General features: G+C 32.3%; 1 protein-coding gene across 1 annotated transcript in view; it reads right to left on the reverse strand.

Annotated features, from left to right (window-relative positions):
• Positions 1–27,391, reverse strand: part of DIAPH3 (diaphanous related formin 3) — a 419,718-nt gene that overhangs the window by 342,038 nt on the left and 50,289 nt on the right. Inside the window, exons 2-3 of the mRNA XM_051983890.1 lie at positions 18,452–18,631; positions 4,647–4,751 (exon numbers count right to left, since the gene is read on the reverse strand). Coding sequence (XP_051839850.1) covers positions 4,647–4,751; positions 18,452–18,631 — 285 coding nt within the window. The remainder of the gene's footprint in view (positions 1–4,646; positions 4,752–18,451; positions 18,632–27,391) is intronic.

Consider the following 27,391-nt stretch of genomic DNA (forward strand, 5'->3'; position numbering starts at 1 on the left):
GGTGTTTTAATATTCTAGTAGAAGAAGTTAAGAATATCAGTCAGAACGCTAATGTCTTCAAGTATAATGGAGGAAGACAGACAGATAGCAGGGGAACAGTTTTCTTATATTTTAATAATCTTAAGAGAAAAAGGGGAAAAAAATGAAAAAGGGTAAACAAGTTACTATTTAAAATAATTAGAATACATAAGAATGGAGGAAGGAGTGTGGAAGTAGGCCAACACATGAACTTCATTTTTACCTGATTAGAGAAGGATTAAATATAGAGACTCACATTTGTTATAGAAATACATAAAACAATACTACAAAAAGAGTATTGAAGGAATTAGTCAAAGTAAACTATCTTTGGAAAATAAAAGATGAAGAAAACAGAATGATAGGAAATACACAATTAACAGTTATCGCTCCAGAATATGAATGGGATGAATTCACCCAGAAAATGGAGGAAAACAGAATGAAAAAAAAGAAAAGAAAAGAAAAGAAAAACACCAGAATTCAGTAATGTTGTTTATAAGAAACACAACACAATTTAAATAGGAAAATTCACATAGTTAAAATGACAAAATCGATTATTCATCAGGAGAACAAAAATACAGGGACAGCAAGCATAATCTCAACAAAGCAACAGTAAAATTGTACTTGATTAAAAGGAAAATTATAGTATGCTTAAAAAGAAACATCACTGAAAATAAATACAAATACTTAGTATGTCCTTTTCAGACAAACCCAACGACAAGATAAACAGACCTAACTATAATTTTTTTTTCTTTTTTTTAAATAATTTTTTATTGATAGAACCTATGCCAGGGTAATTTTTTTACAGCATTATCCCTTGCATTCACTTCTGTTCCGATTTTTCCCCTCTCTCCCTCCACCCCGTCCCCCAGATGGCAAGCAGTCCTTTACATGTTGAATAGGTTACAGTATATCCTAGATACAATATATGTGTGCAGAACCAAACAGTTTTCTTGTTGCACAGGGAGAATTGAATTCAGAAGGTATAAATAACCCAGGAAGAAAAACAAAAATGCAAGCAGTTTATATTCATTTCCCAATGTTCTTTCTTTAGGTGTAGCTGCTTCTGTCCATCTTTGATCAATTAAAGTTCTCTTTATCGAAGAGATCCACTTCCATCAGAATACATCCTCAAACAGTATCGTTATTGAGGTATATAATGATCTCCTGGTTCTGCTCGTTTCACTTAGCATAAGTTCATGTAAGTCTCGCCAGTCCTCTCTGTATTCATCCTGCTGGTCATGCCTTACAGAACAATAATATTCCATAACATTCATATACCACAATTTACTCAACCATTCTCCAATTAATGGGCATCCTTTTATTTTCCAGCTTCTAGCCACTACAAACAGGGCTGCCACAAACATTTTGGCACATACAGGTCCCTTTCCTTTCTTTAGTATCTCTTTGGGGTATAATCCCAGTAGAAACACTGCTGGATCAAAGGATATGCACAGTTTGATAACTTTTTGAGCATAGTTCCAAATTGCTCTCCAGAACGACTGGATGTGTTCACAATTCCACCAACAATATATCAGTGTCCCTGTTTTCCCGCATCCCCTCCAACATTCCACATTATCGTTCCCTGTCATTCTAGTCAATCTGACAGGTGTGTAGTGGTATCTCAGAGTTGTCTTAATTTGCATTTCTCTGATTAATAATGATTTGGAGCATATTTTCATATGTCTATAAATAGTTTCAATTTCTCCGTCTGAGAATTGTCTGTTCATATCCTTTGACCATTTATCAATTGGAGAATGGCCTAACTATAATTTTTAAAAATTAGAAACAAAAAAATTAACACCTACCCTACTCTCTATATACATACACACAGCCCCACAAAACACACACACACACCTTTTTCTGTTTTCCTATCCACTGTATACAAATTCATTATCTTCATCATCCTTCCTGTTTGTTGATGATGTTCCTAGATTAACAACTAGACTTTGTTCTTTTTTTTTTTTAATTAAGTCTTATCTTATGTAGAAGAATGAAAAGCATGGCTTTATTTTTTGATTGTCTAAGCTAAATGCACTTGTTTACTTTGCTTGACTCTTTTGTTTGATGAATTTACCTGTAGTAATCCATCTTCTTTAAAGGCATTTCCTTTAATAAAACCAAAAGTTTCTAATATAGAATTATTTGACAGTCAAAGACTGTTGGTCTTAGTCTCACTCAAGTGAGATGCCAGATATGCTCACTTAAGTAACTTACTAAGTCTTCAGAAACTGTGGTTGCTAAAGACATGGAAGGACTAATCCACCTACAGAAAAAATTGCCAGATTGCATCTCCACAAGTGTTAGTTCCTTATAATATGTTGGGAATGGAGGAAGTGGGGAGGTGAAAGAGAGAATCTGAAGTGGTTTGGGAGTGTTCATGTTCACAAAGTCAACTAGAAGCAATTCCTATGCATGAACACGAAGGTGATACTTTTGAATATGATGGTGAGATCAAGAGTATGAACATTTTTCTTTGTCTGAGGCAAAGTGATGGGAGTAACTCAGGAGAATAAGTAAGATTTGGAATTGAGAGATTAGGGTATTTGAGGGAATATCACTATATGTGTTCAAGTACAAGGGAAGAAGTTAAAGGGAAGGAATGAACAGCTAGTAATGGAAAAGGTGGTCAAAGAGGTCAGATTTCAGTGACAGCCAACAGACTAGAGAATTGGAAAAGAAAAAAATTTAAGATGAAAAGCAAGTTTTTTTTACTATGAAGCTCGGAATCCCTGAGGGCATAGTTGAAGGGGTGAATAGCTTTGGTGTAAGACATTAGAGATTAGTGAGAATAGGAGGTTATTAAAGAAAATGAAGATAAGAAATAGGACAGTGAAGGATAAGAAATGGAGTTTAAAAGATGAACCTCAGAATCACTGAGATGCGGATGACCAATGGGGATTTTGTTAATCATTAAGAAAAATGTTTTCAAAGAAAAAAGTTTTCAGTCAGTAGACTATAACTTCAAAATGGATTCCTTTCAGAGCTTTGCAGAGTTCAAGAGGAGCTTTCTTCCAAAAGCTTGGAAGAAAGAAAAATGATACTCTCTTCCCTCAAAGCAGAAGACCAGGCTAGAAACTAAGTGGACTGGCATCCTCTCTTCACCTCAGAGGATGCTGGGGGAGATACTGTTATGTAAAAGCACTTTTCTTCCACAATAAGCTCAGGCAAGAAATGAGCACAAGGTATCTTCTTTCTATCTTCCCTCTAGAGGTTCACATGATATTTATAACCAGAGACACTGAATGGTAATATTTCTGTTATTATGTTTTCTAAGAATTTTCCATGACATTGATGTATGAATGAAAGACACTAGTTTGGAATTTAAAGTGACATTTTCTTGTAGCAAATAAAATCCTTTTTCATAATCAACAATAAAGACAATAGGATCTTATATTCTTTACATCTCTCAGTCAGCTACTAAATAGTAAGAAGTGTTACACTGCTGAATATCACTTGTAAAGTCCTTCTTATTCTTTTCAACAAAGACATCCTTAATACATATATAGATGATTCACATAAAGATATTTTTATAAATGAGACAGTAGAAATATGGGTTCATAGTTGCTGATTCTTCCTAATCATCTAATTCAATATTAGATTGTTTTTTTGCATCTTCATCTTTCCCTTCTTCAGATATTTTGTATATTGACCCTTAGGCCTCTTATAATTTGTCTTTTCCAACATAGAAATCTTCTATAATATACTTGGTCCCCAGTAGCTGTTTTCCTCATCATTGTTCCACTTCTCCTATAAGCAAATCTAGAACAGTGATGTTAAACATTCAAAGGCAATAGTACCAATTTTTTAAATGATCGAACAGTTTTTTAATAGGAATCTTTGTATATAACATGTTTCTTCCATATCCATCAAATGAATTTGGGACACTTCTGAGTTCCATCTCTTGCCAAACTTTCTTGAAACAGATTTTATCCTCCACGATTTTTCTCTGCTTTATGAGTTGATAACATTTATAACCATACAGTATGCTTCACTGTAAGGATTTACAAAGTATTTATTTTAACTGTTGCCTTTAACTGAGATCTTGCTACTCTTTGCAAGCAAGCTAAATGTTTATTGACTAAAGTTTTTCTGTTATTATTGTTGTTGCTAATAATAACAGCAACAACTCACATTATACAATGCCTAAGACTTTACAAAGCCCTTTCTTTATAACAACTCAGTTAAATGGATAGTGAATCATTATTATTTTAACTTATGAGTATAAATATTAATAAATATTATTTTCATTTTACTATTGATATCCTATTTGTTTGAAAAGTACTATGTTTGTTCCTAAACAGAACTAAAAGATGTGTACAACATTATTTCAAATATATTAACAACAAAAGACTTCTTAGGAAATAAGAAAATAATGCTAAATCTCTGAGATGTGGTTAGAAAAATAACTACCTCAAGTGAGAATTGATTTAAAACCAATTTTGCTATTAATTCAAACAATGTCAAAATCATATTTATCTGACTACTATTTTTGCACTACTTTTCATAAAACTCCTAATATTAGAAATGCCCAAAAATTATAGCACTATTCAAAGGTAAAAATCTGTCCTCTTTTTTTCCATCTTTACTCAAATATAAAGTACATCACTCAATTCAGTAGTTTTACTCACCATCTTAGAAGCAGTATTCATGTATTGCATCACCATTTCTTTTTTGATAGTGAAATCCTTTTCCCGCAATGGTGCCTTTTTATCTTCATTTAAATTCATATCTTCCTGGAAAACACAATTAAAAAGCTTTATTTTATAACCTATGTAGAGGAGCAATTCTACATAAATTTTGTGCTAAAATCAATATTTTTTGTCTAAAAACAGCATTAATTGGTTTGAAATGATTTGCAGGCTAATATCTGGTGTTTAGACAAGGATAGTTAGGGGAAAGAGTTCTATAGTATCCTGGACCCTGTCTTTTGTAACATTGTTAATTGTAAAAATTCTCTTGTACATTTTCACTTAATGGTAATCAAAGACAATTAATTCCAATAATCTCAAGATGAGATATTTTCACTGAACTGCCTTTCACAGTATATCTTTGTGATCAGTTTTAACTCTGATAAACTTAAAATTCACTTGGAAGTGAATTAGTATATTATACAAATGCTCTACTGTCAGAAATAAAAATTTGCTACTAAATGAATTATTTTAAATTATATCCTATTTGTATTCTAGTACTACGAAAGATAACATATGAATCACAATCATAACTATTAGGGTTGGATAGTGTATCTCAGGTGCTATATATCCAAATCCTTCATTTTACAAAAAAAGGGAATGGAGGTTGTAAGTAGTGGGCTGTGAACCCAAGCCCACTCACCCTAAAATCAATAGTCTTGTCAATGTATCATCCACAACTGTGGACATGTCCTTTATAACTCTTCACTTGAAAACCATTGTATATATTTCAACCAGAATCACTGTCAAAATATTTATGAAAGGCACTTATAACTGTTCACTTGAAAACCATTGTATGTATTTCAACTAGAATCACTGTCAAAATATTTATGGAAAATAGGATTGACACAGAAAACCTCAATAGTGACTATAACAAAGAAAAAGTGATGACACAAGAATAGAAAGGTAAAAGAAGGGTACTAGCACAATTGTGTTAACATCTCAACTAAGTCTTAGCCCTAGTTCATTTCAGATCTATGATCTATGATGAGAAATACTTAAGTGTAAATAGGAATACATCCACTAAGAAACTAATCCATCAAGATGAGTACTCTAAATGGCTTACTCCATCCAGTAGGTAGAATGTTTTCTAAATTCTACGTAACTCTGGCTTTTGGCAGCCAAACCCTTGAAATAAGTCAAAAATCTTCTCTTCATTTTGTTTTCTATAAATACCAGACATTACCATATATTTAACTGCCATCATAAGTCATACTACTGTCATTTGGGGGAAAAAAAATTCTCTATGGTTACAGCAAATTTCAAGTTACAATTAAAAAGAGCAAAACATTAGAAATAATTCATGAATGTTGGAGCAATACCTCAACATCAGTTATTTTTAAAATAAAGATTATTGCCTTCTCTGTAAGACATGAGGGAAAAAAAAGATAACTCCAGTTACTGTAAGTAGAAGTCTTTACTATATCTTTGAAACCTAGTACTAATATTATAAGATGTGTCCTGAACTACGGCACAAAATGATGTGATATTTAAGAAGTGGTAGAAGAAGTTTGGAAATAACCAAAAGTAGAGAAAAATCACTTCACATAAATGTCCTCTTCAAATGGCAACAATGACAATCTCATGAAAATAAATTTTAATGATGTCATATAAACATATAAATGTATTTTCTCTAATTGTGACTTAATGCCAAAAAAAAAAAAAAAATCTACCATCTACTCATTTTTGAAGACAATATTATTTTTTTCTGGAAGTGAAAGATAAATAACTAAATTTATTTAAAGGTGGGGGGAAGGGAAGGGGAGAGATATTTTAAAATTAAAAGAGAACTCTAAGTACGTAAACAAGTTTAAATCTCTCATTTTATATTTCAGAGATATTAAATGATTTATCCAATTCCAACAGCTCAATTAAATAATTTATTCAAATGAGTAAATTACCAAATAACCCAATTACCAAAGTAATCTTTTGGTAACACCACAATTTATTTTATGATGGTTTTATCAATTTTCCAAGGGTTCTTATTGGGCTTTTGTTTGCTCTTGTTATTTTTGTTATTCTTATTATTTGTTGTTGTTGTTCTTCTTGTTATTTTTAATTTAGACTCTCTATAAAATTCTATACTTCCGTGTCTTGCCACAACATGAGGGTGAGATCACAGTTCTCAAAGATAATTCCAATAAATAATAAACTGCTTTCAGGTTTGACTGTTACTTGTTTTTGAAGTTAAATTTTAATTGGTTTAAGGATATCATAACTTACTTAAGTCTCACAGCATCCGAGTTAGATTTTGAATGCAGGTCCTCCATCCCCAAAGCCAGTGTCCTTTCCCACTCTACCACAAGTTGATAGTATAATTTACCATTCACTTTACAGCAACAAGGACCACCAATCATGAAGCATTTTGTTATCTGATATTGCAGGGTTGAAAAAAGATGACCATGAAAACAAAGCACATACATCAATATTTCTGATCATCTAATCAGAAACATGTTTCTGATGATAAAGAGGTACAGATGTTTTATATAGAACTCAATAAAACCCCTAAAGTTAAATCAATATACACTTTTATATTCAATGACTTCAATATGTAGAAGGAAAATAATGAAAAGTATGTTAGGAAACATGGATCTCTAGTAATGATAGGTCCATATAGATGATGGGACTATGTAAATGTCACATAGCTATATACTTTCTTAAAGAGAAGAGTCAAGTCAAGAAGTGTTTAGTATGGTTAGCACAATACCAAAAAAAGTAAATTAATCATATTTTAACAGTAAGGAAATGACTATCTGCTGCAGGCGCATAATCATAACTCATAATCTAAATTTGTTTTTTTTTTTAATATTATGACAGCATCCTAGTAAAAATATCATTACTGAGTAGTAGGTGGGATTAGGAAGGAAGAGGTGGATTTTGACTAAGGCATTAAAGGATAGGCAATCAAAAAGATGAATAGAAGGGCAAGCCAATAATTGCAGACATAAGGAACAATGCAAACACAGCTTTGGAAATGTAAATATATATGACATACAAAAAAAAAAAGTACACCTTGGTTATAACATCAAATATATGAAAAGAAAAAAATATAAACTAAGGCTAAAATTCAAAAAAAAGCAGATTTTTAAAGAACCTCAAAAATTAGGCTATGAATTATAAACCTAAATCACCAGCAATAGTTAATAACTGAAAAAGTAGAAGCAGAAAAGTAGCATCCGATATCTAGGATGAGTGGAAATAATATAATCAATGTTTTGCAAAAAAAGAGAGTACAGAGGTGGAAAAACCAGTTAAGAGGTTAGTATAAATCTGTACTAGGGTGTGTAGAAAAGAAAGAATAAATACAAATAATATTGAAGAGGTAGAAATGAACATTTGCTAAAAACTTGCACATGAGAGCAGAAGGAAAAGGAAATATTAAAAACAACAGGATTTTGAACCTCAGAACAAAAGAAAATGGAAAAAGGAAGGAAGGAAGGAAGGAAGGAAGGAAGGAAGGAAGGAAGGAAGGAAGGAAGGAAGGAAAAGACTAAATTGGTAAAAGAGATAAGTTAATTTCTAAAGCAAAATCCCATCATTGTACACAGTAACAATAAGATTATATGATGATCAAGTCTGACAGATGTGGCTCTTTTCAACAATGAGATGATTCAGGCCTATTCCAATGATCTTGTGATGAAGAGAGTCATTTATACCCAGAGAGATGATTGTGGGAACTGAGGGTGGATTACAACATATCATTTTCACTCTTTTTGTTGTGGTTTGCTTGAATTTTATTTTCTTTCTCATTTTTTTAATCTTATTTTTCTTGTGCAACAAGATAATTGTAAAATTTGTATGCCTATTTTAGATTTAACATATATATTTTACCATGTTTAACATATATTGGATTACATGCCATCCAAGGGAGAGAGAGAAGGGTAGGGAGGGAAAATTGGAACACAAGTTTTTCAAAGATAAATGTTTTTAAAAAAATTATCCTTGCATATGTTTTGAAAATAAAAAACTTCAATAAGTAAGATCTCAATTTTAAAATTCCAGTTCTAAATTGATTATGCCAAATTTTTTGCTCTACAGTGATCTAAATTGATGAGTTTAAAGTATTCAGGGGATATACATATATACTCAATTCTGCAGTAAATTAGGCTGAAAGAACTACCTGAAAATCATCTTCATAGAAGTAAACTAAATTTGTGGAAGTTGAACCAAAAAGGTTTAAAAAGAAATTGAAAAAATAAAAGTGAAACAAAAAATCTTTAAACACTCACTTTTAGGGAGTCAGGAAAAAGAAAAGTTTAGACAAAGGATAGAGAGATGAGAGGAAAATAAGAGTGCTCTCTGAAGCAAGAGAAAAAAATACCTACAGTGTGGCAAGAATCAACAGAATCATATGCTGCTGTGTCAAATTAATAAGCAAGGAGAAGAAAAACTGAAAAAGAGAGCTTAGAATTTAATGAACAGGAGATAACAGAATAACAAATTAAGAAGCTAGATCTCAGAATCCTCATTTTTAATTATGGAAATAGAGACTAAGACTTTGAATGACTTGCCCACAATGTGTAGCAGAGATGAGATTTGAGAGTCCTCTGATTCCAAATCCCAATTCATTCCACAATTCATGATTTATTTTTAACCCAAGAATCCAACAGGATACCTTAATATTTAAATAGCTCCAAGATCTCATCAATATGTTTGTCATTGAAATATACCAAAACTCCTCCATATCTACTCATCTAATAAAATTTATTATCTTTGTTGGATCTACTCAAAAAAAAAAAAAAAAAAAAACAATTCATGATTTATGAGGAATTTAAACAGACTGATATGTAAAGACCAAATTGAGAATTTGTTGGAAAAGATGTTGGCTCACTAAAAATAGAAAGTTTGAGTCACCTATTAAAATGAAAGATAATATGCTTGAGGACTGTAGTGGATATAATTCACATAAATTACAATAAAAATTTTCAAGGAATTAACCATCTAATAGCAAAAATAAATGTAATACACAAATCTACAGTATTCCTTAAGTGAAAAGATCAATTTTGGCTGCCTACTCATTTAGATATTTGTTCAAAAATTTTGATTTGTGACAATCTGAAGAGAAAATTAACGTGGTTCTATTAAAGTTAATTAATATTTTATATATGAACACTTTGATTAAACTTATTCATACAACAATTTTTCATCGTTATACTTTGGCATAGTTTTGCATTGGGAAATTGAGAGTTCCAACATGGAAAAGTAATTTTTCTTTAGTTAATTACTTTTTAATTAAAAACTATGCAAAAAAATTAGATTACTATGTTGCTTCAAAATCTGATAGGCACCAGGGATATAGATTTCAAAAACAGAGAAGACTGTACTAGAAACATATATTTTTTTTAATTCAACACAGAAAAAAACAAATATAGCTCTGCCCCCAAATAGAATTACATTTAATATTCAGAGTAAAGATATAACATTCCTAAGAAATAACTTTGCAATATAGCACAATGTAAACAGAATATGGGAAAGGCTGAAAATTCCTCACAGACTTTGCTCTATATAAAGAAAAATCCAAATCAGAATCAGAATAACTGAAATAGAAAAAAGGAAAAAAAATTTTACTATCTTTTACCCAATCTCCCCTTTCCAAAAATGAAATAAGGGCTAATAGAATCTAAGTACCACATGGAATTAATTTCATAATTTCTGGACAAAAAATTATATTCATAGAGATCTTCATGCAGCAAAGGTACTGTTTGTAATAATTCGTTCCATATTTCACCTCACCTTGGAAGAATAGGCAAGTAGGTGGTATGAGTAGAAAGAAGGATGAGCTTGAAGTTAAGAAGATTTAGTTCAAATCCTGAAGAGTATATCATCTGATTCTTTCTCCATTATTAGAGTTCAACACCTACCTTCTGCTCCTCTCTTCCCGTGTTATCCAGAATCATAGCATGTAAAATAAAATTCTTTTTTTTCCCCAAGTATCTCTCCACATATTATAATGCCTAGTTATGGCATAAATTCTTTCATAATCCTAAGTATACTGTTCTATTCCATTAAACTCCCTATTTCATTAACCTTCCATAGGGAAACCTGCAATATTGTGAAACTCCCAATCTTTTAATAAGAATGAAAGATAACAAATGAGTATTGAGCATGTATATTGTCTTGGTAACCATGAAATCTTAAAAGACCTATAAGGAAAGAAGGAAACACACACTTTTTATATGACCACTATGTGTAAAGCCATGTACCAAGTACAAACATTATCTCATCTCATAATACTGGGAGATAGATGCTGTTCTTATACCCATTTTACAATTGAAGAAACTGTGAGAGATACAGGTTAAATGAATTTCCTGGGGTCAAATATCTAGTGTCTGGGACTACATTTAAAATCATGTTTTCCTCACTCCAAATACAGTGCTCTATCTTGTACCACCTAGCTAGTTCATGTATCTAACATCAATCTAACTTGTCTATCAAAATATGAAGATAACACAAAAGCTGGGAACATAGCTAACACAATAGATGTAAGAGTCAGGAATTTAAACAAATGAACTTGACATTATAATGTTAGATCACATATAATTTTTTTTTAAAAAGCCTTTATAAGTGTTTGACAGTAATTTTTTAAATAGCAGAGGGAAGTGTTAGAAAACTATGTCAATGGAGCAGATACTGTATTAAAACAGGATCTCTGCCATATCTGCATTTTAATTCTTTTGTTTCTCTCACTTCTTCAACATATATTTCTACCAATAACAGATATTTATCACCTATTTCTTTCTAAGTACAGTGTTGGACAAAGAGAGGTACAAAATTTAAATAAGAAATCACTCACAAAGTTTAATTACCTTAAAAATTATAGGGTTTATAACATAACACAAAACCTACATTTAGGTGAGATTTATTTCACGGAAGGTTTTCTCCAACAGATAAATGGTCAAAGGAGAGTAATAGAGAGTTCCAGAAAGGAAAACCAGCTATTAACAACCAGTTGAAAATAACGCTCCAAATCACTAATAATAAATGTAAATTTAAAAATTCCCAAAATCAGCCTCACAAAAATGCCAAAATTGGAAAATGATTGTTATTGGAGGAACTATGGTGGCAAGATATAATTAATTCATGATCTGTGAAACTGTGAATCAGTTCAAACTTTCAGAAAGGATATTTAACACTGTATGAAAAATTCACAGTATATAAGATTTTGCTGTGATTAGAAAGAGATATGAGAGAACTTTCCCAACCTACCACAATTTGCTACATATAACATATGTTTTCAGAGTTTTTCAATGTATTGATCAGCAATAATGTTTTCTTCTTTCCTTTCCTTTTCTTTTCTTTTTTTTTTTTTTTTTTTGGAGGTGGCCCTTAAAAAGTGTTATTTATCATTTGGGATGATAAATCCCAACTCTCCCTTGGGGGTTTGGAGAAGGGATGCTTAGAAAACTATGATGATATTAAGCAAAAAAGACATCAATAAATTATTTTTAATTCACTCTAATATAATTTTTAACACAGCAATAGCACTGCTATACATATATCCTCAAAGAAATCAAATGTTCACATAGGAAAAGAAGTAATTTTTGCTGCAGCAAAGAACTCGATGCTAAAGCATTGGCCATCAATTGAGGAATGACAATTTTTAAATGAGATACATTAATGAAAGATTGATCCATAATACAGGATGAAAGGGATGGATTTAGAGAAATGAGAATATTTAAATACAAAGTTAAATACTCATTTTGAGTAGAATCAAGAGAACAATTTATACAATGACAACAAGAAAGTAAAGGAAAAACATGTAGAAAGTCTCAAGAACACCCATCAAATATGTATACATATATTGTATTTAATATATACTTTAACATATTTAACATGTATTGGTCTACCTGCCATCTGAGGGAGGGGGTGAAGGAAAGGAGGGGAAAAATTGGAACAAAATGTTTTGCAATTGTCAATGCTGGAAAATTATCCATGCATATATAAATAAAAAGCTATTAAAAAAAAAAAAAAGAACACCCATCAAAGCCTCAGAATGAAACTTTCCCAACCTACCACAATTTGCTACATATAACATATGTTTTCAGAGTTTTTCAATGTATTGATCAGCAATAATGTTTTCTTCTTTCCTTTCCTTTTCTTTTCTTTTTTTTTTTTTTTTTGGAGGTGGCCCTTAAAAATTGTTATTTATCATTTGGGATGATAAATCCCAACTCTCCCTTGGGGGTTTGGAGAAGGGATGCTTAGAAAACTATGATGATATTAAGCAAAAAAGACATCAATAAATTATTTTTAATTCACTCTAATATAATTTTTAACTCTTGGTGGCTATGAATCGGAAACAAGAGGATACTCATCAGTTGGGGAATAGCTAAACAAGTTATGATATATGATTGTGATGGAGTATCACTGTGACAACCAGGATGATTTCAAAAAAACATGGAAATACTTACATGAGTTGATAAAAAGTGAAGTGAGCAGAAACAAGACATTGTATATAGTAAGAGCAATGTTGTATGATAAAGAACTGTGAATGACTTAGCTATTCTCAGCAATACAAGGATAAAAAACAATCCCAGAGAACTAATGATGAAGTACAGTAGTATCTGCCTCCTGAGACAGAACTAATATTATCTGAATAGAGATTGAAACATGCCAATTTTTATTTTCTTTCTTTCTTTTTATACAAAATGATTAATATGAAATGTTTTGTGTGATTGCATATGCATAAACTACATCAGATCGCTTACCATTTCAGAGATGGTGTGGGGAGAAATGAGGGAGTAAAGAATTCAGAACTCAATTTTGAAATTGTCTAAAATTGTTTTAACCTTTAGTAGGGAGAAAAATAAAATATTTTTTTAAAATAATGAAACACTCTTCCAGATCCTTGGCAAAAACCTGATCAACTAGAGAGGTCTGTTTTCTGATAAAGCCAATCTGGAAATTTGTTTTTTAAACTTCACTCCATATATATTTGTATATATCCAAGGGAAAACTTGTCCTGGGGATTTGGACTAAGGGAATAGAGAGTGGGAAGGCAGTAATAATGATACATAAAAGAGAGGAAAAGCATTAATGAATCATTCAAAAAAAATTTAAGAGAATAGAAAGAAGAAAATGTAGAAAAATGAGACTTGAAAAAGTCCCAAACATGAAAAAATTCAAACAGGTTTTATAATTTGGAACTGTGATTCCTGTATAAGATGCGTAGGGATGGGAGGGCAATTAGGACAACGATAACGGCAGGAATGATTGTTCAAATAGTTTCGACTTCTTTGGTGTCCATGGTGTTGGTATGGGTTAATTTTGTTGTGAGTATGAGAATAAGAACATATATTCACAGAGACAACCCACGGTAAGTACCTTTCCCCACTTAAACAGGTAAGTACTAATTTTCAACCTACATTCTTAGAGATATTCCAGGACTAGTAAAAGATTAACTGATTTATTCTGCATTATCACAGGATCATTAAATACCAGATTTTTCTTAGTTTAAGTTTTCGACTCACTATTCCAGCTGTTCATTTTATTACTTTCATGATGAAATTAATATTCACTTTTTAAAAAAACTGTCAAAAATGTCAGTTTTATATCCATTTTTTTCTATCCTTGACATATTAAATATTCATGTGTATTGATGTTTAGTAATTTTATTTAAAAAAAAAACTTAAATGAAATAAGACAAACTTTTCCCCAGTAAAAATACTTTTGATATGTCTTCTTTAGAAATATCTAAGTTACTATTTGTTCATATGAAGAGGTATCCGATAAATAAAGTAGTCAGATACCAGGTTGTAGGAGAGTGATTCACAAAGTAAAAAACTCATGAGATATTTATCACGGCCATAAAGGATGACATACAGCTCACAGTCTAAATCAAATATGATTGGACAAGGTTAAACCAGATATAATTAAGCAAGATGCTTCTAGTGGCATGGACCTTTAAAGTCAAAGGATAGAGGCAGGGGGAAGTAAGAGCAGGATCTGATTTAGAGAGGAATTAGGAAAAGTTGGGGGAAGAGTAAGGGAGGAAACAGGAAGAGGTCAGGTGGAGCACATTAAAGTGACAACGTACATGATTAATTTGTTTTAGGTATGCTAATCAAGACAGTTTCAGGAGGTGGCCTACCTTTGTGTGTGACCATGGAAATAGGATGGGTAGATTAAAGTTCTGACAATGAATTGATTAAAGTTTCTGTTACACATCATTCCTTCTCTTTCAACTTAAGTTTCAATTCCCTAAACAGGAGACCAATGATTATTTTAACAGTTGAAAGAGGAAAGATGATATAGAACAGGAATTTTAATCAGTCCATTATCAGATCAATATTAATCCATGCATCCTGTTTCCATTGGCACAGAATTAGAACAACTCTTTAGATTATCTTATTAACATACCTAAAAAGCATACTCTATTTACTTCTTCCTGTGTCGTCTGCCTGGTGACATAGATATGCACCTGTGAGTTTGTTCTCAACTAGTCCCTTCCCTAATTCTCCCTAATTCCCTAGACTCTAACCTTATTTCCATTCCACTCTTCCTTTCGACTTGGTCCATGCTTGGTCCATATGGTTCATGCCACCATAATCATCTTGCTTAATCATATTTGATTTAGCCTGTGAGCCATTTCACAATATACATAGTTTCCTCATTTATACGTGTGTGTGTGTGTGTGTGTGTGTGTGTGTGTGTGTGTGTGTATGGTTAATGTTAATATATTTTATATACATAACAAAGATCATAGGATGGCCAGAATTTGGAATAACTTTCAACAAAATTTTTTTTGACAGTGTTGGCACTTAAGAATATATTAATTGTAATATATTTGACCTTTGTTGCCTAGCTTTCATCCTCTTATAAATATTCTCTACGCTTGACCAACAAAGCATATCCTGAAACAAACTTTTCCCACCTTTTCACACTCTTTGTCCAGAACAAGTAACAAGAATTTATAAAGGTTGCTACTAAGCAACATGGCAGATGTGTCTAAGAGTTGATATTTTAAGAACACAAATTTATCTAACAAAGTAGAAGAAATTCTGCTATAAATTCAAGTTTTATTTGTGCTATGCACATCTCCAAGAAAAATAGTAAAATATAATTAGGCCAAAAAAATTTGCAAAGAGAAATTTTTCCATATTTATATTACCATTTCTATCATGGTCACATCTGAAAACCATTCTATCTTTCTCAAGGGAAAAGTTTCTCCTAATAGTTTTGACAATCCCATCATTTCTATCTATATAATCTAAGTTATGGTATACAAATCTCAATCACATTCTTCAGATATTTTCTTAAAATACCTGATAACTCCCTATATTTTCTGCAAAAATCAGTCTTAAGATTTGGTTCCTCCATAAATGTAATGGAGCCTGATCCAGGTTCCCTTGCCTGAAATTCAGCTAATTTAAATTAATATTGATCTATCTTCACATTTCTACTAATTATTGTCTATACCATTTATTTGTCCTCTACTCAGGAATGTATGTGGTCTATCGAATACTCCTTTCTTGAATGCTATTTAATATCTCGTGTAGACGTCCCATGTTTTAAAAAAATCTGCTGATTTTATAATTTTTGAGATCAATTATTCAATTGAACAATTTACCAGAGAGATTCCTAGGCTTTTGTGCTGAAAATCTTAAAGAATAGCTAAGGTACCAAAGAAGTTAATTGATTTGCACACAGGTAATGAAGGGGCTGAAATTCAAGTCCTTAGATATCCAATATTCTTTATAACATCACAGCTGCCTTTCACACCATAGTTTCTGATTGACTATGGCTCTGACATACCTAGTTTCTTCAGTAGGTTAATAAATTATTCATTTGGGAAAAACAATTAACTGAAACTGAAACATACTCAGGATCCAAATGTCCCTTCTAGCTACAATATATGTATCACACTATAAATAATAAAGGAGTACCAATAAAAGGCCCCAGGACAAAGTGATGTTTTCCTGGAAAATATAAGCGACTATGTACAATATAAAATGCAAAACAGGTGAATTTAAAGTATTAAAATTCTTAATAATTGCAAAAGTAGTCAGCCTGACTATCAATAAACTACAGCGATAAGGGTACAGACTAGATGGGCACCCTTGGAGGCAGATAACTCAGAGTACATGTCAAGCATGTGAACTCATTAAACTAAGTAAAAAATTGTTAGTAGTTAGATGGTCAAATGAGCATTGGACATGGAGTCAAGAAGACCTTTAGTTCAAATCTGCTTATTAGCTGTGTCAGTTTTTCTCATTTAGAAATGGAGACAATAACATCACCTATATTCCAGGTGTTTTGTTGGTGTTATCTTCATCATCATCAGTAGGTCTCCCATCACTATGATATGATTCCTCTCTGCCAGGTTTGAAACCTATTTCTCCAATTCTTCATTCACTTATTCTTTCTGTATAGGTAGGCTATAATGCCCTCCAGAAACAATCTGTCTACTATTTCTGCCTCACCCTAGAGTTCCCTTCTGTCCTCCCATCTAGTTTCTATATTGCATCATATAAATAGAACTCCTAGCATACAATGCTATTCTACTCCTCCCCTAACCCCAGTTATTCTCTTTCCTTTTGCTTTTGAATAATATAGACTTTTTACTTAACCCAGATTTCATTCTACTCCCATTTAAGTTCTCTAGTTTACCTTACTTATTACCTATACTTTGCATGTATTCATAAAGGTGCCAAAAACCATGGAAACTCCACTGCTTGCTTCTTTACTAGATTTCTGTGCTATGCATTTCTAGCTCTCCCTACTCTCTCTGATATCCATATGATATGATATGACATGATATGATATGATATTACATCTGGTAGATTATATAAGCAAATTTATTGCTACCTCTTCTTTCACAGTATAATGCTTTCCAAAATTACTGGCAAATACACTTTTACCAAAGCTCTTTTAGATATGTTACAGATGTAGTAACAATCCCATCATTTCTATCTATATAATCTAAGTTATGGTATACAAATCTCAATCACATTCTTCAGATATTTTCTTAAATACCTGCTAACTCCCTATATTTTCTGCACTGTTCTGAAACTTTAACTTCAATTAGTAACAATGATGAATACACTATGTACGTCTCTAAAATATTCAGTTTCCTACACAAGATTTCATAATCTTTAGCACTGTTTTCTTTTCTTTTTTTTTTTTAATTTTTTATTTAATAATTACATTATATTGACACTCGTTTCTGTTCCGATTTTTTTCCCCCTCCCTCCCTCCACCCCCTCCCCTAGATGGCAAGCAGTCCTTTATATGTTGGATATGTTGCAGTATATCCTAGATACAATATATGTTTGCAGAACCGAACAGTTCTCTTGTTGCGTAGGGAGAATTGGATTCTAGCACTGTTTTCTAGAGTCCTTTCTGACATATCATTTAAGTTCATATGAAACTCCAAAAGTACAAAACAATCAAGTCAAATAATACTTCAGAAATTCTCTGCCACATCTTGGATATTAACCCCAGAACAATTTAGCACAACACAACACACTATGATCTAGATTATCTGGATGCTAAATTGTCTCCTTAGCAAGAAGTTCTATCTAATTTTCATTTAAGTTCCATCACTATCTAATGTCTTTTTTCCTAATAAAAGATCACCTATAGCACTAAAAGAACTAAATCTTATAAAATATAGAATATGCAGCTGCTTCCTCCTGACATGCCCACCATTTAATATCTTTGTGAAGAGCATCAATCTCCAAACTATTCTAATATTCGTTTAATACAAGAAAATATTGACTTTTTTATGAAGAGTAAACTCTTACCATCATTTTTTCAAAAAGTGTGAGGATTTCTTTCTCTGACAGTAGTCTAGGATTATTTTCCATCATATCTGAGGATGTAGAAGGCCAATCAGTGCTTGAGGAAAACGTGTGCTTCAGATTAAGTAATGGAGGTCTCTCTTTCTTACTTCCTGGCATCCTTATGCTGGCAAATTTGTCCAACTACACAGAAAAACAAAAATAAATAAATACAAATGATAATTATGCGTCCCGAAGCTTAAAAAAAAACAATGAGTTTTGTGTTTCTCTTCAGCAACAATATAACAGCGATTTTAATAACATGTGCCTCTTAGTATGTGAAATGTAAATAGGAGTAGTAATAGTAGTTCATATTTACATAGTTCTTAATCCTTACACAGTGTTTTATAAAGTGCTTATAAAGTACATTTTCTCATTTGAACATTAAAATCCTGTGAGGTAGAAAGTGAGTGTATCATCCCTACTTTGCACCTTAGAAAAATTAAATTATTTGCCAAACATAAAATGGCTTATGAGATTTCAAATCACAGAATTTAGGGTTGGAAAGAACCAAAGAAATCACCTAACTTAATGCCTTTATTTTACAAAGAAACTGAGCTCAAAGAAAAATCAAAGGATCATAAAGCTAGAGCTGGAAAGGAATTCAGAAGCCATCATTAATCCAATTCATTTTTACAAAGAAGAAAAATAAGTGAAAATAAGTCCAGGTATGTAACATGCAGAGTAAATATCAAAGTGAAGATTTAAAACCAGATCTTATTTCAGAGATAACAATTTTTCAACTGTATCACACTGCCAAGTTGGAGGACTTTCCAAAAGATTATACAATGTGATGCAGAATGGGAATCCAAATGAAGTAGAACTAATACTCAAACCTATATCTTCTAACAAGAGTTCTTGCACTACACTGAATACTTCCCCAGAGTGTCTGATGATCTGTGCCGAAAGACACATGAAGATCCATATGATCCCTAAAGTTTCCTTCCTATAACATAATATATCCCATAACATCAAAATTACAGGATTAGTTCCAGTTTCTCAGTTAATTTAAATCCTACAAGAGAAAAGAAATTCCATTATGTGTGAGGGAAACTCAAGATACAAATCCAAAAGAAGAAAAAAACTACAAAATGAACTTAGCCTCAAAGAAAAACACAGCCTGGGCAAAAATTCAACTTGAATTCCTGAGAGAGATAGAGCAAGTGTGTTTTTAAAAGGTAAAAATGCTTTTTATCAATGTAATAAGAAAGCTAGTGAAAAAAGCTTGAAAATAAATGAGAGTTAATTAAGAAAGAATTGGAAACAAAATTAACAGCTTGGCACTAAAGGTACAAAACTCTGTCCAAGCAGCAAACTCCCTGAATTACTGTAATTCAAGTTGAAACCAATAACTTCATGATCCATAAAAGAAAATCCCAAATGAAAACATTATAAACAAAATTCAAGAACATTATAACCAAATTCAGAAACCCCAGGTCAAAGAAAAATAGTGCAAGCAACTAGAAAGAATGCAAGTGCCACAAGATTACGTTCTGGATCACACAACATTTAATAGTCATCTTTAAAGGAGTAGAGATTTTAAGTCTTACAATTTAGGATAACTCATCTTTTCAACCCACATCACTCAGATATGTTTTCCAAATATCTCCTACTTTATTGTCTCACATGAAGAGGTGATCTTTTTCCTTAACAAGAAAATCCTCTCAATATATTCTTTTGATCCCATTCTATTCCACTTTTCTCTAGCTTATTAACTCTTCTTTTATCACCACTCACCTTTAAATTCTACCCACTGGTTGCTTCTCTACTACTTTAATATATACACTATGAGTTGTGTTATCCCCTAAGATTGCCAATTCCCCAAAAAAAGGAATTGTAACTGACTTAAAATTTTGCTTCCATTGAGGAAACATTAAATACCTATATTGTATGTTAAAATAATTGGTGAAATGGATTACAAAGAAATGAATAAAAGACAAGTCAACACTATGCAAATTTCTGGGCAGAGAGTTGTGGGAACCCCCTTCTGGTCGGCTCAGGTCCTTCATAAATGAATTTATGAACCCGAAAAGTTAGAATGGCAAAAGCTTTTTTGCAGGCTGACTTCCTTAATGGTAAGGTCCCAACAAAGAAGTAAAAGTCTAGCAGACCTTTTCAGTCCTCTTAAGGAAATGTGTGAGAGAGACAAAGAGAAGTTAGGACTGAAAAGAGAATGGTCTTTTCAGTAGGCAGAGAGTCCCTCACAGACAGCTATGCCAAGGGAGGTCCCTTGCCTGTCATGATTCCTGCTTTTGGCCCTCTGCAAGGAATTCAGCTGAAGGAAGCTTGTTATGGAGTCTGGGAGCAGTTTGAGTTGAAATCAGAATAGAGAATCTTCCAAATAAATTAGTGTCCCTGGACAAATCTTCAACTCAATACAGATCAATATCTAGACCTCCAGCTCTAGCTAAGTAGATGTAGTCCTGGACTCAACCAGAACCACCCAGATAACAGAATGAAACCACTTTATCTTCATTCCCTGGGTGGGCAGGGAGAGCTTCTCTGAGGAAGTTTCTCAAGCGCTCCCCAACTCAGAGAGAGAGAGAGAGAGAGAGAGAGAGAGAAGAGAGAGAGAGAAAAAGAAAGAGAGAGAGAGAGAAAGGGAGTTTCAGGGCTTCCCTCGTCACACTGAAACTTTAATAAACAAATACACTAAGCAAAACAAATCAACACAAAAGATATTTCATATTGTCTTACAGAAAGGAGGCATGATTCATCAATCTATTGAAATCATATTTGATCTGACGCCGGAAAATCCCTATCTCTGGGAGGGAAAGGGTTTCAAGAATAAATGATATCCAGTGAGTTCTAACAATTGAGAGTTGTGTGTGTGTGTGTGTGTGTGTGTGTGTGTGTGTGTGTGTATCTGTATGGAACAATAAGAAGGCCTGTGTCATTGGTCAAGGAGTAAGGTGAAAAGGCAAAGAAATAAAAGAAGACTGGAAAAGTAGAAAAAGACCAAGTTATAAAAGGCTTTCAAAAGGTAAATAGAAGATTTCATATTTAATTCTGAAAATAACAGATAAGAAAGAGGTTTTACTGAAAGGTAAAAAGTGTGCTTTAGGAAGATCTATTTGAGAAATAAGTAGATGAGAGAAATTTGAAGCAGGGACACCAATCTGCACCAGGGTGATAGCAGGGTGATAGCAGTATCAGAAGAGAGAAGAGGGAATATACAAGAGATGTCACTAAGCTGACTTGGAAATATATTGGATATTTGGTGGAGTGAAAGAAAGTGAGAAGTGAAAGTTGACACCTAGTCACCTGGATGATTGGGATCATAGTGAGGCCCTCAAAAGGAATAAGGAAGTCAAGAAAACAAAATCGTTTTTGGACATGTTGATTTTAAGGTATAAGGAACATAGTTCAAGATATCCAATAAGTAGTTGGAGATATAAGACTGGACGTTAGGAGAGAAGTTAAAGCTGATTAAGTAGAATCACTGCATAAAAAATGATCATGGGAGTTGACAACATCACCATGAAATATACTATAAAAAAGAAGAAAAGAATACACCTCCTACCTGTCAGAGTAATGTCATAAAAATCTAATGAAAATAATATCAAGAAGGTGGTGAATAATAATGCCAAAGGCTGCAAAGAAATCCAGACAGATGAGGATTAGATTTGGCAATTAAGAAATCATTAATACCTCTAGAAAGATCAACTTCATTTCAAGAGTCACCTCTTCATATGAGACAAGGGTGAAAGAGGATATCTGAGTGCTGTGTGATGAAGAGGGATGAAGAGGGAAGAAGAGGAAAGAAGAGGAATTTCTCAGGAATAGTCTCAATTTTTTCCAGTAAAATAATAAATATTCTCAGCTGAGAGAGTAAAGGAAGAGGAAACTATTAGAATTTTTTAAAAGTCTAAAAGATTTAGAAAACCCACTGTGGTGAGTAGGATGGTGAATAAATTAAGAGGGTTAAAAAGAACTATTCTGCTTCATGGAGGGTCCAGCTGAGAATATTTTAACATAAATTTGCAAGTCAGTATAGTTAGTTTTACCAGTTTAACCCACCTTCATTCTGTAACAATGAATAGGAAAAAAAAAAAGCTAGGATGTAGGAGTACTCCAAAGTTGTGGCTTTATCAGGGCAAGATCACCAATAGGATAAAGGGGAGATAAGACTTGAAAAAAGATGACAAGGTAGAATTGAACTGGTTCTCCAACAACTCAAGAAGGGGAAGAAGTGAGAAACCAAATGCAAGGGTACAACCCAGTGTAATGGGCCAGAACTTGAAACAAAGAGCTAAGTCAGTGGAATTGAGGAGACAATGTAACCATCTAGTTTAGTATGGTTCAGTACAATAGATTTAATCTTAGAACAAATAATGGTTTCCTAGTGATATAATGATTGGTTTATACTCAGTATAGAGCATATAAGATAGAAGTCTTAGCCAGATAGATTTAGAGAAAGCTAGAGGCAGAAGCAGAGAAGACAAAGGACTGGCAGCAGGAGCTCAAGCTCTCGGAACCAAGGAGAGAGGGAGGCCTCTAAGAAAACTAGCCTAGCCCCAAGGGAAGGAGATAGGACTTTGAAAGAGATAATAAAGGATTTGGACTTTAACCTCTGGCTACTCGTGTGGTGATTACTGAACTGAAACGAAGGCTGCTTCCAGAGACCCCAAGAAAACCAAACCAACAAATCACCCAACATTACAACCCAGGAGAAAAAAAAGGGAGATACAGGAACTAGAGGTCTCGATGAGGACACAAGAATAAAGTTAGGGCTGGAAAGACAAAGGAAGGGAAAGAATAACAATAGATTATGATCAGATAAGGGAATTTCAGAGTTCATGGCATCAAAATGGAGTATTTGTGGGTGATGACAAGAACATAAGTAAGACCATCTATGATGAGAAAAGGTGGTAAAGTAGGACATGAGAAATAAGTTACTTAAGGAAATAGGTCAGGCTGTATCTTTATGTATGTTGAGCTCCTCTTGTAAGAGGGCAGAACTTGAGAAAGAAAAAAAAAATCTATGTATCAAACTCATTAAGAACTGTTCTGGAATTCAGTAGAAAACAGCTACTAGAAATATGAAACAAGTGAGTTGCAAAGGAGAAAAGATTCCCAAGCCATAGTGGTAGAAGGAAAAGTCTAGAAGTAACAATGAGCGGCAAGAAATATCCCCAGTTCTCCTCCTTAACCAATGAGTATAGGATATGAGTAAGCATGCTAACAGTGTTAAAAGGGTGTTCTAAAGTCTAGGGATATCACCTCGAGACAGATTCCTCCCATGGTGTGACAGCACTGAATAACTAGAAGAGATGGAAGGATACATGCCTGGAAGTAGGGTCCATTAAGGCAACTGAAATAGAGGTGAGTTTCAGAAGGCCATAGTTGGTACTAGAAAGGGGTAAGATGTAATGGATGGGCCAAGAAAGACCATCTGTAAGTTCACTTCATTCCAATCAAGTGAGAAGACAAAAATAGAGAGACAGAGAAACAAAGAAAGAACAAATGAACAATAACAAGAGACAAAGCAAAAAAGAAAATAATAATCATTAAAATTAATTAACTATAATGTAAAAAGTTAAAGAATATTAATAAATGGTTTCTAATTGATTTGCATTCTTCAAAGAATTTGTTATAAACACATGGGGATTACACTGTAATGTCACTTAATGGTAATAAGACATGTTAATTATTGCAGCTACTGCTTTGTCTTCAATGAATTGAGTTTGTAAATTAATATCACTTATCTTCAAGGAGAGTGAAATGAGCACCCTATTGAGTATTATCTCATATTGAATAATCACAGTGATAATCAGTGCTGACAGTTTAAATAAAATTAATTAAACAAAAAGCAGACACTAAAGGACCTTATCTGGATTTTTAGACACAGAGAACTTTCTTGTAATAGTTCAAACATGGTGTCCTAATTGACAGCCCTGTCATGTATATTTTAACATTTTAAAAGGAAAAGAAGAGATAATGCAGTTATTAGTCATCTTAACATTTCATTAAGTGTGAAGAATGTGAAATAGCAAGAATACTTTCTTAGTACTAAGGAGGGAGAGCACAAATTTCCTTAAAAACTAATTAACCCCATAAATGACTATTCTAGCTGCAAAAACAATTTTCTTTAAATTCACACAGAAATACTAGGGAAAAAAATCTTCAAAATATAATAAAAGCAAATATGACCTAAGTCTAAGTTGAATTGTCAGTTTTGGTGAGGTTACAGCAAGACAAATATAAGAATACATGGTTGGTTATTGTTAACTGGCCCAGCCATTGTGGAATACAATTTGAAATTATGGACATTTAAGTAATTTCTTTAGCCTAATTTCAAATTGTATAATAAGCAACCCTGAGATCCCATTCAAGGTATGCAAAGAGGTCAAAGACAGAAAGAAAGGAGCCAAAATATCCATAGCAACACCTTTTATACTAGGCAAGAAGGGAAAACAATATAGATGCCTATTTGTAAACAAATTTTGATAGAAGGAAGTAATAGAATTATTGCACTAAAAGATTTGGACATAAATCTAAGAACATGAGCTGTCATAATTTTGGAAAAAATCAGAATCAAGAAAAAAATATATACTCAACAATATTAGTAGAACAAAGCAAAACCAAAACTGACTATATAATTACTATACCCAAGCTTGTACCAAGAAGAGATGAGAAAATGTCACTTCTTTCTTTTCGAGAGAGGGACAATGAGTATGGAACACTGAATTATCTGATGCATCAGTAAGTTATTTTATGCTTTTTTTTTTCTCCTTGTGTATGCATTGTTTCAAGGGATGCTTTGAAAGGGATTGGGATATGACTGAAAATAACAAAAGTAATGTTAAAAATAAAACACATCAATATAAACGTTTAAAATAAACCAACAAATGATAGTTATTTACAACTTAAGAGCATAAGTGAATTTGGAATAGCATTTTTATTAGTGAACCAAGTTATATACTATATAAGTCAAAAAACCTAAGCTTAACACAAAGTTTAAAATTCAATTATTAGTCTTGTACTCTAGAAATCAGAAGAACAATTAGAGCTATTCTTAGGATAGGAAATAATATTTTTAGAGCTAATATTTTATATGCATAATAGTGAAAAAGTTATAGGCCCTTCCAATAATCAGGTGTAAAAAAAGAAAGATGACGCCTATTTGACACAATGCTAGAATTGTTAGTGATAATGATATGACAAGAAAAAGAGAAAGGCAATAAGCAAAAACTAAGGCAATAAACGTAAATAAGAAAAAACAAAATTATTCCTTTTTTGCTGGTGATATTCTAGATAGATAACTAAAATTTAATTGAAATTTTAAATAACCAAAGTGGCAGAATATAAGATACATACAAATAAATATTTCTACATGTAACAAAAAACTTCAAAAAGAAATGGAAAAACAAATACTGTACAGAAGCTATAAAATGATTAGATATTGCCATATTAATATCTACTAAGTTCACACCAGAAACATTCACCCTGGGGTTATATTGATTTAATTATAAAAATTATAAAACACTTCCCAGAAATAAAGACAAACCTAAATAATTAGAGAAGCATTCACTGCTCAAAAGTAGGTTAAGTCAAGATTATAAAACTGATATTACTAAAACAAACTTACTTAGCAGTACTATGCCAATCAAACTACCAAATGCATAATTATATAGAGCTAGAGGGAAAAAAAATTAATGAAATCCAAATGTCAAAAATCTCAGGGGTAGTATAAAAAAAAAAAGTTAAGGAAGAGAGTAAATCAGTGTCAAATCTCAAACTGGGCTACATTAAAAATAATTATTGGAACAACTTGATACTGACTGAGAAATAGAGATGATAATAAAGGTGAACATATTAGGTGTACAATACATGGAAGCAAAAAATCCAGCAGCTCAATGTTTGATACAAAGACATTCCTTATGGAGCAGAAGCCGTAAGATTTGACAAAAACAACTAAGAAATCTGGAAAGCAGTCAAGAAAATATTAGGTTCAGACCAGGAGTGTGCTCAAGCTTGTTTAAACTGGCTCATGAGAATCTCTTCTGACATTTTCAGAATGAGCATTTTATACCTCAGACCAAATTTCAACAGAATTTTATCAAACATTCAAAGACCAATTAATGACAAATTTATATAAATTATTTACCAAAATGCTTGCATGAGACAAATGTAGTTCTGATATATGAATCATAGAAAGATATAAAGCAGAGAAGAAAACTGCAGATCAATTTCCCTAATGAATATCAATGAAAAAATATTAACTACTGTAAAAGCAGTCGTCATAAAAAAAAAAAAAAAAGTCTATCCATGGAATATAATCAATAATTTGGAATTGGCTCAATAGTCTAAAAATTATAAAAATAATAATAGATTAAAAAACAAAAATGAAACGAATTATAGCAAAAGATGTAGATAAAGCTTTTGCCAAAAGAAAAATCTTGTTAAAAACATTAAAAAGTGTAGGAATATAAGAACCATTCTTTAATATGACAAACAGCATCTATCTAAAAAATGAAATAAATTTATATAAAATCAAGACCTAGCATATCAGTGATGAAAAAATGTTTGGAAATTAAAGCACTGTTTGCATTTTTGTTTTTCTTCCCAGGTTATTTTTTACCTTCCAATTCTTCCTGTGCAACAAGAGAACTGTTTGGTTCTGCACACATATATTGTATCTAGGATATACAGTGACATATTCAACATGTATAGGACCCCTGAGGGAGGGGGTGAGGGGAGAGAGGGGGAAAGTGGGAACAGAAATGAGTACAAGGGATAATGTTGTAAAAAAAAAAAATTACCCAGGCATGGGTTCTGTCAATAAAAAGTTTATAATAAAAATTGAAAAAAAAATTGCCACAGAAAAAGCCTATTAAATAGGGTTACCTTGAATAGATAAGAAAAACTAATCCCAATATACTAGGAACAAAGTATTGGCTT

Source organism: Antechinus flavipes, chromosome 3 (assembly GCF_016432865.1).
Source record: "Antechinus flavipes isolate AdamAnt ecotype Samford, QLD, Australia chromosome 3, AdamAnt_v2, whole genome shotgun sequence".
NCBI classification, from domain to species: domain Eukaryota; kingdom Metazoa; phylum Chordata; class Mammalia; order Dasyuromorphia; family Dasyuridae; genus Antechinus; species Antechinus flavipes.